Source organism: Oncorhynchus kisutch, linkage group LG1 (assembly GCF_002021735.2).
Source record: "Oncorhynchus kisutch isolate 150728-3 linkage group LG1, Okis_V2, whole genome shotgun sequence".
Classification (NCBI taxonomy): Eukaryota; Metazoa; Chordata; class Actinopteri; order Salmoniformes; family Salmonidae; genus Oncorhynchus; species Oncorhynchus kisutch.
Genome location: NC_034174.2, coordinates 29,391,691 through 29,407,211, shown reverse-complemented (window position 1 = coordinate 29,407,211; position 15,521 = coordinate 29,391,691). Strand labels below are relative to the sequence as shown.

Here is a 15,521-nt window from a genome sequence, read left to right as displayed (position 1 = left end):
ATGCATCTCATTTAAATAGCATTTTTATTGTCTGCCAAGATTGAATAGGGTTTTAGGTGCCTTTAGTGTGTGTATGTTAAATGATGCAAGGGCAAAAGTTTTTCCTAAACAGGCTTTTGATTTCTTAACCAGTTAGTGGGCTCTCTGTGGTTGGTTCCATGCCTGTGTTCTCTATCGCTCAACCTCTAACACCGCTAGAACAGCTAAGTTAAACCAATACGCTCTTTGCCTTCTTGTTTAACATAAATATCTCTGGATGTGGTTTTTATCTATTTTTCACCTACCAACCTGTCTCCTTTTTTTGGCAACTCCTGCTAATAGTAGGTCTCTCTCTCTCGCTCTCTCTCTCTCACTCTCTGGCTGTCTCTCTCCCTCGCTCTCTCTTTCTCTCCGTCACTCTCTCTCCCCCTGGTGAGGCAGCTCTACTCTCCGCGCCCAGATGAAAGGCTATGGCGACAATAAAAATGCTATTTAAATGCAATGGTGTTTGTGGGTAAAAGATATTTCCTGCAGAAAGTGAGCTGCTGTATCCTGATAAATAGTAAATATAAGGGAATGCGATTTACATTTATCTTGGAGAGGCAGCCAATATACATTTCAGTAAATCCTAGAAGATTTAAGTAGGAAATGACTGAGACTGATTCACATGCTGTGTGTCCCACGCAGACAAAATGCCTATAAGATTGAGAATGGTATTGCCTTTATTAAAGTATAGGCACATACATCAATCCTATCTTGAATACCAATTACACACAGGCGTACACTGTGAAACATGCTCAAGACGTTTTTATTCCATAGATTTGTTGCATTATTTTCCATCGCTTAACAATGTTTTTTGCTTCTTCTACTTATTTGCTTCTTCTACTTATTATTATGATTATGATAATGATTATTATTATCGACATCATCATCATCAATATTTTGTTTGTTATTATAATTATAATTATAATTTATTATTAGTATTATGCAGTCTCATACCTTCCATTTGTTGGGGCAGGAAAGGAGGCAGGTGAAGTGTGTGGTGTGTGAGGCATGCGCAGTGTGACCTCTGTGGGAGGGGTCAGGGGGTGGCAGAGTCGCAGCAGGGCAGGGCTGCAGTCAACCTGCCCTGCTAGCTGTCTGTCTGGAGGTTTGGGATGTTGTCTGGCTGCATGTGTTTCCTGTTAGTTCCAGATGCCACTCTGACAGGTGCATGGATGTGATTAATACCTCTCTGGTCATCTCCCTCTCTCTCTCTCTCTCTCTCTCTCTCTCTCTCTCTCTCTCTCTCTCTCTCCCTCCCTCCCTCCCTCCCTCCCTCCCTCCCTCCCTCCCTCCCTCCCTCCCTCCCTCTCTTTCTTCCTCTCTCTCTTTCTGAGTCCTTCATTGGCACACTATCCCTGTTGCTCCCCTCCCCCTCCCCCAGTCTAACCCTATGGTGCTCAGTGGAGAGATAGACCTAATCCAACACACCACCCACATATCTCAGCTTCCCACCAAAGTGAAATGGAGCCCAGTATTGCTCAGTGTTATATTTTACAGCATCTTTAGAACATTATTCTGATAACCTTGGACATCAAAGCATATTTATTTCAAGCTTAAAACAAAAATATAATTTTGTTACTTAAGATATTTTTGTAAACATCACATAGAATGTTTCTCTCTCTCTCTCTCTCTCTCTCTCTCTCTCTCTCTCTCACTCACTCACTCACTCACTCACTCACTCACTCACTCACTCACTCACTCACTCACTCACTCACTCACTCTCTCACTCACTCACTCACTCACTCACTCACTCACTCACTCTCGCTCTCTCTCTCTCTTTCACTCTCTCTCTCTCTCTCTCTCCCCCCCCCCTCTCTCTCTCTCTCTCTCTCTCGCTCTTCCTCTCCCTCTTCCTCTCCCTCTCTTTCTCCCTGCTCTCTCTTCCTCTTTCTCATGGGCCAGTAAAATGAAAATGTGTGATGTGGTTGGGTCCCCAGCTGGTAGTCTGGAGCTGCAGCCCACTCCTCTCAGTCTCCAGCTGAGAGCTATTTCACTATTTATTTACATGTAATTATGGCTATGAGGTGCAAACATTAACACTGTCAAGAACAATTTGACCTGACATTTTTCACTAGGCCTGGCCCCTGCTGTTTTTAGCAAACAAACCCCTCCAGCTCCCCCCAACTTCCCCGCTCCCCGATACGCCTCTCTGTCCTCTCCGAGCTGCACCCTCCCTCATACACATAGGCCTGCCTCACTGAAACCACTCTGCTGGAATCAGAAAATCTGCCGTTTAATTTGGCAGAGACGGTGGTGCGAGGTGAGGAGAGTTGCAGTGTGTGTGTGTGTGTGTGTGTGTGTGTGTGTGTGTGTGTGTGTGTGTGTGTGTGTGTGTGTGTGTGTGTGTGTGTGTGTGTGTGTGTGTGCGTGCGTGCGTGTGTGTGTGCGCGCGTTTGTGTATTGGAGGGGGTTGCTCTTGTTCCTGGTGGCTGAATCCATCCCACAGTAACTCAAGCATATCACTAGCAGAGAATAGAGGATTGCTCCCCACACGTTCTCCAATTGCAGCCCAATAGACGGCATATTAACCTCTGTTTAGTGAGGGGCCCTGCATGCACTGTTGGATGTTTAGGAGGGAGGGAGACCTTTCTCTGGCTAGTAGCAGGCAGCTGTGCTCCATTGAACACAGGGTTAGAGAAGACGGGTGGGAGCCAGGGAAGGAGTCAGGGAAGAAAATGCATTTTGTCAAAACTATTATTCTCCAATTACATTTTATGAAACATTTTGGAATTAGTATTTATTTAAGATCATGTGGAATTTCATTTGATATTGTGTGTGTTTAGGTCTCGAGTTTAGCTGATAGATAAAATAGTGCAGTTCAGTGTTTGTGGGGAGAAGTGTTAGAGAGCAGAGTTGAGAGACTGGGGGACACTGTGGTAGTATGGCTAACATGTTGTGAGAAGTGACAGCTTGTTCCAATGCCCGCTAATCGTCCTCATCTGTGCCTAGCTTGTCAATGCCCAGATTCTGTCAGTGCCAATCAGGCACTTAATTGAACACAATTAACCCCCCCCCCCCCCCTCCGCCCGTACAACCCACATGCTTCAAAAACCTATTTCTCTCTCTCCAGTTCCCATCCTCTCTCTCACCCTCTCTTCATCCTGTCTCTGTCTCTCCTCGTCCCATAGCATTGGTGGCGGAAGACACTTTTCACTTTTGATTAACGTGCCGCAGCCAATTAATGCACTGACTCACAGGCCAGGGCCCGTCATCTGCTGCCTGCCACCAACACGTCAGTCTGCGGCACGGCCCCACACAGCTCCCCTACCACTGCCATCACCTCCACCGTGACCAAAACGCTCTAATTCAATTTATGCAATCGCTGTTATTTTTAAATAGTCATTATGTCTGCTCAGATGAGGGGCCTTACTGCCCGCTGGGCTGTTCCTCTCATGTGAGAAGGAGGGCTGAGGGGGAGGGGGAGGGCTGAGGGGGAGTGTGGGTGGACTTGGGGTTGCACTGGTCCATTGACTCTTTAGAAAAACTCCTTCATCTTTTCTTTTTTAATTCTCTTTCCTAGTTGATTTCAAAATGAAGAAATTGATGCTGTTGTTTATTTGATTTGTGCATAATCATTTTAGCCAGCATCCTTCGATGTACAGTATCAGTAAAATGTTTCTACTAGATTTAGAGTAATATGTGCATCACGTTTTTTTTAATCAGTTCTCAGAAATAATTTGTAAATATTCAATATTTTATTCAATTTTAGCCGTTGCGCAAGTTTGAATTATTTCCAATTAACCAAGAAATACCATTCAGTGTGCTCATACTTCTTACCTTACAGGTCAGTAAATTCAACAATACATTTACTCTCTGTAATCACACCCTAGGACTGACATTGAAAAAAACATCTGCCCAAATTTGGTGTCATCGTCATCCCTGATCTTAAGTCATTCCCAGCTGAGGCGTGTATCAGCCAGGCAGATCTGCCAAGGTGTGCGATGTTATTCTGCTCCCCTCAGATAACTTCCAGACATTTGGAGTGCTTATTTTCTCCTCTCTGCCCCAGTGACCTCTACCGAACTTAAAGGTATGTCTTGGGGGCATTCGATTTGGGCAGAACGGGAGCTATCGGTGACAGGGGAGCTAATCCAGTCTTGCGCAGATTAAGAGAAGTGTTTGTGGAGTGGGGTGTGTTGGCGAGGGCGCTGGCGCCGAGAATGGAACACAGGGCTGTCCTATCAGCTCTCCAGGCAGGCTGGCCCTCAGGCCAACTCAGTCCTACAGGAGTCTTTGTACTTCCCAAAGCCTCTCTCTCACACTCTCACTCTCTCTTTCTCTCTTCTCTCTCCTCTTTCCTCCCCCCTCTCTTTATATCTATATACTCTCTTTATATCTATATACTCTCTTTATATCTATATACTCTCTTTATATCTATATACTCTCTTTATATCTATATACTCTCTTTATATCTATATACTCTCTTTATATCTATATACTCTCTTTATATCTATATACTCTCTTTATATCTATATACTCTCTTTATATCTATATACTCTCTTTATATCTATATACTCTCTTTATATCTATATACTCTCTTTATATCTATATACTCTCTTTATATCTATATACTCTCTTTATTATTTTCCTTATGCTGTATCACTTTCTTTCAGATGCAAAAACTTTGTCTGTGAAATATTTTTGTGAACATGAAAAAAACGTATCGTGAACATTTTCATCCATCACTAGTGCGTGTCACTGGGTGAGCAGTGAGCACAGGTGCACTCTGACCTAATGTGGTCATTCAAGGGTTAAGATGAGCAAAGCACATTACATGACCGTATATACATCATGTAAGTATTGTTTAGGGATATTGCATTGATTGTGTACTTCATATATAGTGAAAATAAAGGTTAATAAATAACATTGTGACATAAGGCATCTCTTTGAAGCTGTGGCTTGAATATGTCACTGTAGGGAATTTAGTGAGTATTGTATGTAAGAAAATTATGCAATTTTTTCAATTTTTGAAAATATTGCCTTCCGCTTTCTCATTCAGTCAACTTCCTCACAGTAAGTCAAGTTATTTTATTCAGGAAGCAAATCCAACAAAGAGCAAAGGCTCGTCAAACATTTAAGTAGACAAAAAAATATAATTTGACTGTTAAGGAAATTAGCAGGGTATAAAAGAATGTATTTTTGTGTGGCAAATGCTCAATTTATTTTTTTGAAAGGATTCACATTGTATCAACTTCCAGTTCCCTGTTCACTCTGCCGCAGGGCTGGAGGGCTCAGAAGTTGAGAGAATTAATGAGTTTTTTATTATTATTTATAAAGTAATCTATCTGTATAGAGAGAGGCAGGGAACGCCCTGGAGCAGTGTCCTTTAAACTGGTCCTGGCTCACATTATCTCCTCCAACAGCCCTAGCACAAAGTCAAACAACAAACGAACACTGAGGACGCTGTACGGAGAGCGAGAGGGAGAGGGAGGAAGGGGTGTAGTGGAGGACTGTTCTGAAAGGGAGTGAGGGTGTTAAGTGTGTATTGAGTGGTGTTGTTCTGGAGCAGAGCAGGTCTAAAGGCCTGTTGAGGGTGTGTTTTACACCCTGCAGCTGATACTCAGCATCAACCATATCTCCACCCACATCAGATCATAGGGGGAAGTGGTGAAATGGCATTGATTTTTATTTAGCTGTGTGAAAGCAGTAGGACATTACAGATAGCGAATATGAACCCAGGCTCAATCGAGGAGCTTACCTTTCCCCCCTCCAGCATCAGTTAACCAAAACCTTCTGAACAATTTTAGGAAGGGCATCTCAAGGATACAACCGTCCAGACAATACTGTCTTTTTACAAACTTTTTTGCAATCTTGTGGAAAAAAAATAATTATAACATTGTCCATGAAAAGTGGCCATCTCTGTTGAGGAACTGGTGAAATCTATGAATAGTAATTAGGCTCAATTTAGCACAGCCCCTGATTGCTGGCCATTTTCTTATTTAATGTTTAAATAAGGAAGAGATGTAATCAAGCTTCAATTAACTGATGACTATATCTGGCACCACCCCTCCAGCTGTCTCCCTGGACCCCCAACTAGCACTTCCTCACACCCAGTCACATGACCAGCACAGCACAGTACACCACAACACAGCCCAGCACAGTACAGCACAGCCCAGCACAGCAGGGTATAGGAGGTTCCACACTGAGAAGGAGTCTGTTTTCCAGCTCCAGTCCATATATGAGAGAGCGTCCCATGTGTCCTGCATGCAGAGAGCCATAAATCTCCCTCTTATGGATACATGTCACATGTTCTGTCTGAATAAGTTGTGGGGCTGGTGGATGGTGGGGGGTTTCCATCCTGATAGAATTAACATGAGGAAATCACTAAACAGCCTTTATGTCTGATGTGCCTCAAGTGCTTCATATTTCCTCAGAGACAGTTTTTGCAGAATAGGATTAATTTGTGGAATAAGATACATTTTCCCTATCCGGTGTGTGTGTCTGGCTATTGCTGAGCAGTAGGGCTGCGTATGTATGAGGTGAAGAGGTTCTACAGTATAATGGTTGCTTGGATGTCCACTCTGGAGATTGACTGGAGCCCTGTCCTTCTGTAGGATATTTTGCACAACAGCATCAGCTCTGTGAACTGTGTTTAAACCTTGTGTGTGTGTGTGTGTGTGTGTGTGTGTGTGTGTGTGTGTGTGTGTGTGTTTAACCACCTCCATGATGGGCTAATTGGTTTAGCAGCCAAAGCGCCAAAGGCCAGCCCAGCGTAACGAGACAACGTGAACCTGATGTTGGGGAGGATGCTTCCATGCAATATAAGGGAAGCATGTGTGGGACCATTTCCCCCATTCACAATCTCCCCGGCCCTTTCTAGTTTTATAAAAAGGGACATTATAGTCCAATTCTAACGTTTCAATTTAGGCCAGAAGCTCAGTAGAAACCTCCATCTGCATTGCATTGTGGCGATGGTCTGTGCCTCTTGTCTCATGGAGATAATCATATCCATACCACAAGTGTATTATTTGTTAACTCATCATTGTATATTAGATGAGATTACAGAGTATTGAAATAAATGTACTCATGCTGTATAAATAACACCCCTAATACTTACCCTAGCCATAACCCTAACTCATACTAGCAGTAGGCCCTTCAGTGAGGCTAGTGGAGACTATTTCAGTGGGGATGTGATCTAAGAGGATCGTTTACTGCTTCCAACTTCATTACTATTCATGAGATGGCTAGGCTAGGGGCTGGGGATTAGGGAGTCCCTCAGTGCTTGTTGTGAAGTAGGCCTCGGGCCTCCTCCAACCTCCAGGCTCTGGGACATAGAGGTTCTGTCTGTCAGTGGCTCTATTATCACTCTAAGACCCTTCTGTCCCCACACTGTCCCCACACTGTCTCTGCGTTTAACACTGAACTCACTGGCACCACTAATAGAACAGTCTTTTTGTTTCTTCCCCTCTCTCATCCCATCTCTCTCTCATCCCATCTCCCTCCCTCATCCCATCTCCCTCTCTCATCCCATCTCCCTCACTCACCCCATCTCCCTCCCTCACCCCATCTCCCTCCCTCACCCCATCTCCCTCTCTCACCCCATCTCCCTCTCTCACCCCATCTCCCTCTCTCACCCCATCTCCCTCCCTCACCCCATCTCCCTCTCTCACCACATCTCCCTCTCACCCATCTCCCTCTCTCATCCCATCTCTCTCTCATCCCATCTCCCTCCCTCATCCCATCTCTCTCTCTCATCCCATCTCCCTCCCTCACCCCATCTCCCTCTCTCATCCCATCTCCCTCTCTCACCCCATCTCCCTCTCTCACCACATCTCCCTCTCACTCATCTCCCTCTCTCACCCCATCTCCCTCTCTCACCCCATCTCCCTCCCTCACCCCATCTCCCTCCCTCACCCCATCTCCCTCTCTCACCCCATCTCCCTCCCTCACCCCATCTCCCTCTCTCACCCCATCTCCCTATATCCCTACATCTCCCTACATCCCTACATCTCCCTACATCCCTACATCTCCCTACATCACTACATCTCCCTACATCCCTACATCTCCCTACATCCCTACATCTCCCTACATCCCTACATCTCCCTACATCTCCCTGCATCCCTACATCTCCCTACATCCCTACATCTCCCTACATCCCTACATCTCCTACATCCCTACATCTCCCTACATCTCCCTACATCCCTACATCTCCCTACATCCCTACATCTCCCTACATCTCCCTACATCCCTACATCTCCCTACATCCCTACATCTCCCTACATCTCCCTACATCCCTTCATCTCCCTACATCCCTACATCTCCTTACATCCCTACATCTCCCTACATCTCCCTACATCCCTACATCTCCCTACATCCCTACATCTCCCTACATCCCTACATCTCCCTACATCCCTCCATCTCCCTACATCCCTCCATCTCCCTACATCCCTCCATCTCCCTGCATCTCCCTACATCTCCCTACATCTCCCTACATCCCTACATCTCCCTACATCTCCCTACATCTCCCTACATCCCTACATCTCCCTACATCCCTACATCTCCCTACATCCCTACATCTCCCTACATCCCTACATCTCCCTGCATCCCTACATCTCCCTACATCCCTACATCTCCCTACATCCCTACATCTCCCTACATCCCTACATCTCCCTACATCTCCTTACATCCCTACATCTCCCTACATCCCTACATCTCCCTACATCTCCCTACATCCCTACATCTCCCTACATCCCTACATCTCCCTGCATCCCTACATCTCCCTACATCCCTACATCTCCCTACATCCCTACATCTCCCTACATCCCTACATCTCCCTGCATCCCTACATCTCCCTGCATCCCTACATCTCCCTACATCCCTACATCTCCCTACATCCCTACATCTCCCTACATCCCTGCATCTCCCTACATCCCTACATCTCCTTGCATCCCTACATCTCCCTGCATCCCTACATCTCCCTGCATCCCTACATCTCCCTACATCCCTACATCTCCCTACATCCCTACATCTCCCTACATCCCTACATCTCCCTACATCCCTGCATCTCCCTACATCCCTGCATCTCCCTACATCCCTACATCTCCCTGCATCCCTACATCTCCCTGCATCCCTACATCTCCCTGCATCCCTACATCTCCCTGCATCCCTACATCTCCCTACATCCCTACATCTCCCTACATCCCTGCATCTCCCTACATCCCTACATCTCCCTGCATCCCTACATCTCCCTGCATCCCTACATCTCCCTGCATCCCTACATCTCCCTGCATCCCTACATCTCCCTACATCCCTACATCTCCCGACATCCCTACATCTCCCTGCATCTCCCTACATCCCTACATCCCTACATCTCCCTACATCCCTGCATCTCCCTACATCCCTACATCTCCCTACATCCCTACATCCCTACATCTCCCTACATCCCTACATCCCTACATCCCTACATCCCTACATCCCTACATCTCCCTACATCCCTACATCCCTGCATCTCCCTACATCCCTACATCTCCCTGCATCCCTACATCTCCCTGCATCCCTACATCTCCCTGCATCCCTACATCTCCCTACATCCCTACATCTCCCTACATCCCTGCATCTCCCTACATCCCTACATCTCCCTGCATCCCTACATCTCCCTGCATCCCTACATCTCCCTGCATCCCTACATCTCCCTGCATCCCTACATCTCCCTACATCCCTACATCTCCCTACATCCCTACATCTCCCTACATCCCTACATCTCCCTGCATCCCTACATCCCTACATCCCTACATCTCCCTACATCCCTGCATCTCCCTACATCCCTACATCTCCCTACATCCCTACATCTCCCTACATCCCTACATCCCTACATCCCTACATCCCTACATCCCTACCACTCCCTACATCCCTACATCCCTGCATCTCCCTACATCCCTACATCTCCCTGCATCCCTACATCTCCCTGCATCCCTACATCTCCCTGCATCCCTACATCTCCCTGCATCTCTACATCTCCCTACATCCCTACATCTCCCTACATCCCTACATCTCCCTACATCCCCTACATCTCCCTACATCCCTACATCTCCCTACATCCCTACATCTCCCTATATCCCTACATCCCTACATCTCCCTACATCCCTACATCTCCCTACATCCCTACATCTCCCTGCATCTCGCACCTTTCCTTTTCCCCCCTTTTTTTGTTGGTCCATGTTTCAAGGTTAAAATACTTTAAAAAGTTTTTTAAGATGCCTCTGTACAACTCAATAGTGAAGTCACTCAATCTCATCCATGTGTTATTTAGTACCCTAGCCTTTCTAACTCCCCCTCTGTCTCCTCTCTGCCCTCCCCCCCAGGTGATGAGCATCCTGAGTAACCCCAACGCGGTGCCCTCCCAGTCCCAGCATGACTTCTCCATCTCCCCCCTCCATGGCAGCCTGGAGTCCTCCAACCCCATCTCAGCCAGCTGCAGCCAGCGCTCTGACTCCATCAAGGGGGTGGACAGCCTGGCTTCCTCCCAGTCCTACTGCCCCCCTACCTACAGCGCCACCAGCTACAGTGTGGACCCTGTCACCGCTGGATACCAGTACAGCCAGTATGGACAGAGTAAGTACTGCATCTGCGTTTATGTGTGAATGTGAGAAAGTGAGTGTGTGTGTTTGTATATGAGTGGATGTCTTTTGCCTTTCCCATCTGACCTCCTTCCAAGTCTCCTGCATGTCTTCGATCTCATATTACATGGGACCAGTGGTAGTTAGAGGAAATGGTGCCACCACCACCACCTCCCAGGCCGGGCTGCCCCCTGACCTTTGACTTCTGGTCTGTCAGAGCAGACACGTGCTCCTGATAAAGGCCTCTGATTCCCATTCGGTGCTGTCTAGCTTAGTCACACTATGCTCTGCTCTGCTTGGCTGGGAATGAGGACAGGGCCACTTCAAAGGCACTAATACACCCTGAGGGGCCACACTGTCCTTTTAGCCACCCCTTTCTCTCTCTTTCTATCTCACACACACACACACAAACAAACACACACACACACACACCTCGGGGCAGGAAACAGGCTGATCTATTAGATTAGCATAATTATTGACTGATGCTGTCACAACCCTTCATAAGGGGTAAACTGTAGCACACTTCCCCAGCCAGCCTCCTTTGGTCCCATGTGTATACCTGTGCGTGTTTGTTTAGGTGTGTGTGTGCATGTGTGTCTGTGTGCATGAGTTTGTGTGACAGTAGTGTTATCTGCAGCCAGCTTGCAGAGCAGAGAGACTGATGGCCGTGTGGATGTGATCTGATCTGTGGTTAATTAAGACAGTGATTGAGCACAGTGGCTGGCTAATGAATGGAGGAGAAAAGAGAGAGCTGCTGTCTACTGATGAAAATGATCGGGGAAGGGAAGTGTGGAGGGCATGAAATCAGAGATGCCAAGTGTAATGAAGACTGGCACACACAATACACTCTGGGACCATGCTGAGTGACAGCATGGAGACACTATGAGGTGGCACATGCCCGTGCCAAGTCTATGCCAACCTCAAACAGGGCATTGGAAGAGATTGTTTTGTTTTCAAATTATTTCTCATTTTACTCCACTGGTTCTGTCAGAACTGATTTAGAACAGAGTCAGACAGAGAGATGAAATGAACAACAGTGACCAACATGGACATAAGGGTTGGCTGTGTGTTGTGTGTGAGTGTGTTGTGTGTGAGTGTGAGTGTGAGTGTGTGTGTGTGTGTGTGTGTGTGTGTGTGTGTGTGTGTGTGTGTGTGTGTGTGTGTGTGTGTGTGTGTGTGTGTGTGTGTGTGTGTGTGTGTGTGTGTGTGTGTGTGTGTGTGTGTGTGTATCCCTCACATGCAAATGTGTGAATCTTTGTGTGTCTGTTCTCTCCAGCTGCAGTTGACTACCTGGCTAAGAACGTGAGTCTGTCCACCCAGAGGAGGATGAAGCTGGGAGACCACTCTGCTGTCCTGGGACTGCTGCAGGTGGAGACGGGACAGGCCTACTGAAACACCCAGCCTCTGCCTGACTCCACCCAGTCTAAACTCAACACCCCCCTACAGTACATACACCACGCTACTGCTGCGCCCCACCCTGCAGCCCATCCACTGCACCAGCACACATTCTCTCTCTCCTCACCCAGCAGGCAGTCAGGCTGTGTAAACCTTGGCTCTGCACCTCCCCTGTACCATCCTCACCCCTGATTGGCTCTATCCAGACATCCCAGAGACATTGGCTCCAGCCAGCATGGAGAACAATCCCCTGGCTGCAGTCCAGTCCACACTCAGAGCCATTTCCAAATGTACATTGACCTTGTTGTTTATAGTAGTTCACTAAGCCAATGTCATTCAAATGATAATCCTTCTTGTTTTATATCAATATTGTTTATATTATTATTGCTGTTATGATTATGATTATGATTCATGTGATTTTGTTTTTTATTCTCTTCATGTCAGTGTGATGCTAGCAGATGACTGAGGTGATACAGTGTAGTGTGGTGCAGAGTGTGTGTGTGTGTGTGTGTGGATGTGTGCGTACGTTCATGCGTGTGGCGGCCCAGTCAGAGAGAGATGCTCCCACATGAGAAAATACTACAGTTTACTATAGAATAATACAGTGCTTACTATCGAATTCTATAGTAAATTGTAGTATACTGTAGAATACTATACTACACACTGTAGTATCCCTCGACCATGTATAGTACTTACTATTGAATGTTGTAGTATACTGTAGAACCCCCCCCCAGACACACACACAAATCGTAATTTGTGCCACCCATAAATGGAAACCTACATGCCAAGTATAGAAAATATGTTTTGTCCCCTACAGGTGATAGAAGGGAGCAGACTCTCTGAACTACGGCTCAGACCCCAGATCTACGTACCTACCTACATACAAGGAGAAAGCTTCCACTTCTAAACTATACAGTATTCTACAGTTCCCAAAAACACAACATTTATTCATGTAGTATATACTTTTTTTCTTACTACAGTACTATAGTTATCTGTAATTTCTACAGTATACTTCAGTAAATATTACAGTAGATGCTACAGTAAAGTCCACAAAAACCCTACAGTGAATACTATAGTATTTTTACCATAGTATACAATACCTGATTGTTTCCCAGACTGCTGTTCCTCTGCCTGTTCCCTGAGCTCTAATCTTAGAAAGCGTTTTGACCTTCTCACTTTCATATACAACTTGACATTCCTAAAGAACTTGGCCACTCTGTGGGAAGTCTGGCTGGGCGGATTCTACTGGGAATTGGCAGCGGTTTGGCGGCCAATGGCTTCCCCCCTCCCAACATCTATCCCATCCTTAGCTGTACTTCATGGGGAGGAGGGCATTGTTTGTAAAAACAGGATTGGGGAAATTCATTTTTTCTGTTTAGAAATATGGACCTTGCCAATGAGGACTGAACCCCCTATCCCCCAAACCCCATCTACCACAGAACTCTATGTGACTTTAAGAGAGTAAAGGAGATAAAATGACACAAACATACTGTCAAAGCTAATTCATAATTACCGTTCTCATTACCAGCCACCTTTAATATTCTCTTAGGATAATTAAGACATTTTCTAAAGGCACATGCAGCTGTTTACCACTTTGGTGTGGACCAAGTCCGCATTCCTGTGAAACATTCCTCCAGGATGGTTGAATAACTCAAGTCACATTCCTTTTCTGCTCATGATGAGATTAAGAGTACACAAGCTGTGCCAGTCACATGCACTTTGGCAAATCAAATAATCCAGTCAATTGTGAAAGGGCACAGGTAACAGCCCTGGCTGGCCCCCTCTCTGGCTTTGACTGAATACTCCCTCCTCCTAGTCCCCTGGACATTCAACTCCTGCTTTGACCGACACACTCACAGAAATGTACTAAAACAAACCATTTTTTTTAGAATAGCAAATATGAAACATCTGTGTAGCACTTGTAGTTGACATTTAACACAATCTATTTTGGGCTGAATTCTAACTTGAGATATGTTTGCATAACTCCCTTTGACATCAGTGTGTGATTGTTTTGCAAAAGTTGGAGTGAGTTAGGTATGCATATTTCAAGTCAGGATTTAGTCCTTAGTCGCATATACATGGACATGATACAGTAGACGGGTAGATTGTGAATTGTTTGATTATAAAAAGTATGTTTTATACTAAAACAAGAACAATGTTCAGTGGTAGTTAAAGCAAGAGATCTGCGGAAGTCAGTGTATTTTTTATTTACTGGTTTCCTTCTGTTGTTTTTGGTTGTGTTATATTGTATTGATTTCTTTCAACAAAATGCAGTGTTTTGCGCCCAGCTAAGTAAGGAATTCTGTATATTAAATTAGGAAAAATTCCAATAAACTTCCTCGATTTAATAATTGTATAAAAGAGGTTGAAACTCAACTGAGTGGATTTAAGTTAGTAGACAGAGAGAGAGAGAGAGAGAGAGAGAGAGAGAGAGAGAGAGTGTCTCGGACCAATGTGTTTTGATGGTGACCAGATGGAACCTATTATACCACACCTGTGCAGCCAGGAGCATTGGAAGGTGTATTCCAGCACTTGATCTTATGGACTCATGATCTGAGTGCAGACCTTACCGTGGACCATACATATCTATCTGACCTCTGACCTCTCAGTGTGAAACATTGTCGAGGGGCTCAGCAGCACAGCTTTGATGCCATGAAGGATGGTGACCTTTCCTTTCTGGGAAAGAGGTTAGAATAGAATGGTGGACCGACCAGTGTGTTCTCTGGCTATGTGTGTGTACAGCCAGGCTCCAGTGGAGAACACCTCACTGAAAGTAATGACTCTGAAGCACTGAACCCAGGCTGGTCTAAAATATCTGTTTAAAATGCCACATTATTGTGTATATAAAAAAAAAAGTTTTTAAAAATGCTTTTAGTGTTTCAAATCCATTTCTAACACCTGCGTTAATTGACATTTGGATATTTAAATCATTTTGACTCTTCCTCTCCCCACCTTCTCTCTGACCCCTAACCTGTTTACTTGCTTTATGGCATCTGTGTTTTTCTTTTTTCCCTTCCTGTTCCGCATGTGTGGATATTACCATGGTATAATTTATTCTGCTGTATGAAGTATTAGAGTAGTGGGAACTTGTATTGGTATTTACTACCTTCAGCCTGTTGGTGTGTTTACTGTAACACTGGCGTAACTGTTATCAATTAAAGCTCTAAAACAGATCCAGCGCTGTGCTTTGTCCTTTTTGAGCTTTCGTATCAAAATACAAAAATACAACATAAAGTCACATAGACTCCAAATTGGTGATTTTTTTATGTAAGAAAAATGTGTATCATGAGTATTCAGCCTGATGGGGATTCATCTGAACTTTTCACCTCTTTTTTCCCTACAATGCCCACTTGCTCTGTGTAGTGTAGTACACACGTGTGCATACATGGACACGTGCACATGTGTATTACATTCTATGAGCTTCAGGGAACATGTCTGTTTCCATCACAGTGTGCATTGTCTGAGAGAGAGAGCAAGAGAGAGCTGAGCAGTCCCAGAAAGAGGTACACCCTGGGGGAGCTGCACAAGACTGTTGCAGAGCACAGC

General features: G+C 45.5%; 1 protein-coding gene across 8 annotated transcripts in view; it reads left to right on the top strand.

Moving 5' to 3' along the window:
* LOC109896310 (paired box protein Pax-7) overlaps positions 1 to 15,148 on the top strand; it is a 62,915-nt gene extending 47,767 nt beyond the window's left edge. For all 8 annotated transcript variants that reach the window (XM_020490584.2, XM_031816734.1, XM_020490594.2 and 5 more), the window contains exons 8-9: positions 10,326 to 10,575; positions 11,857 to 15,148. In XM_020490584.2, coding sequence (XP_020346173.2) covers positions 10,326 to 10,575; positions 11,857 to 11,972 — 366 coding nt within the window. In that variant the 3' untranslated portion in view covers positions 11,973 to 15,148. The remainder of the gene's footprint in view (positions 1 to 10,325; positions 10,576 to 11,856) is intronic.
* Positions 15,149 to 15,521: the final 373 nt, after the last annotated feature.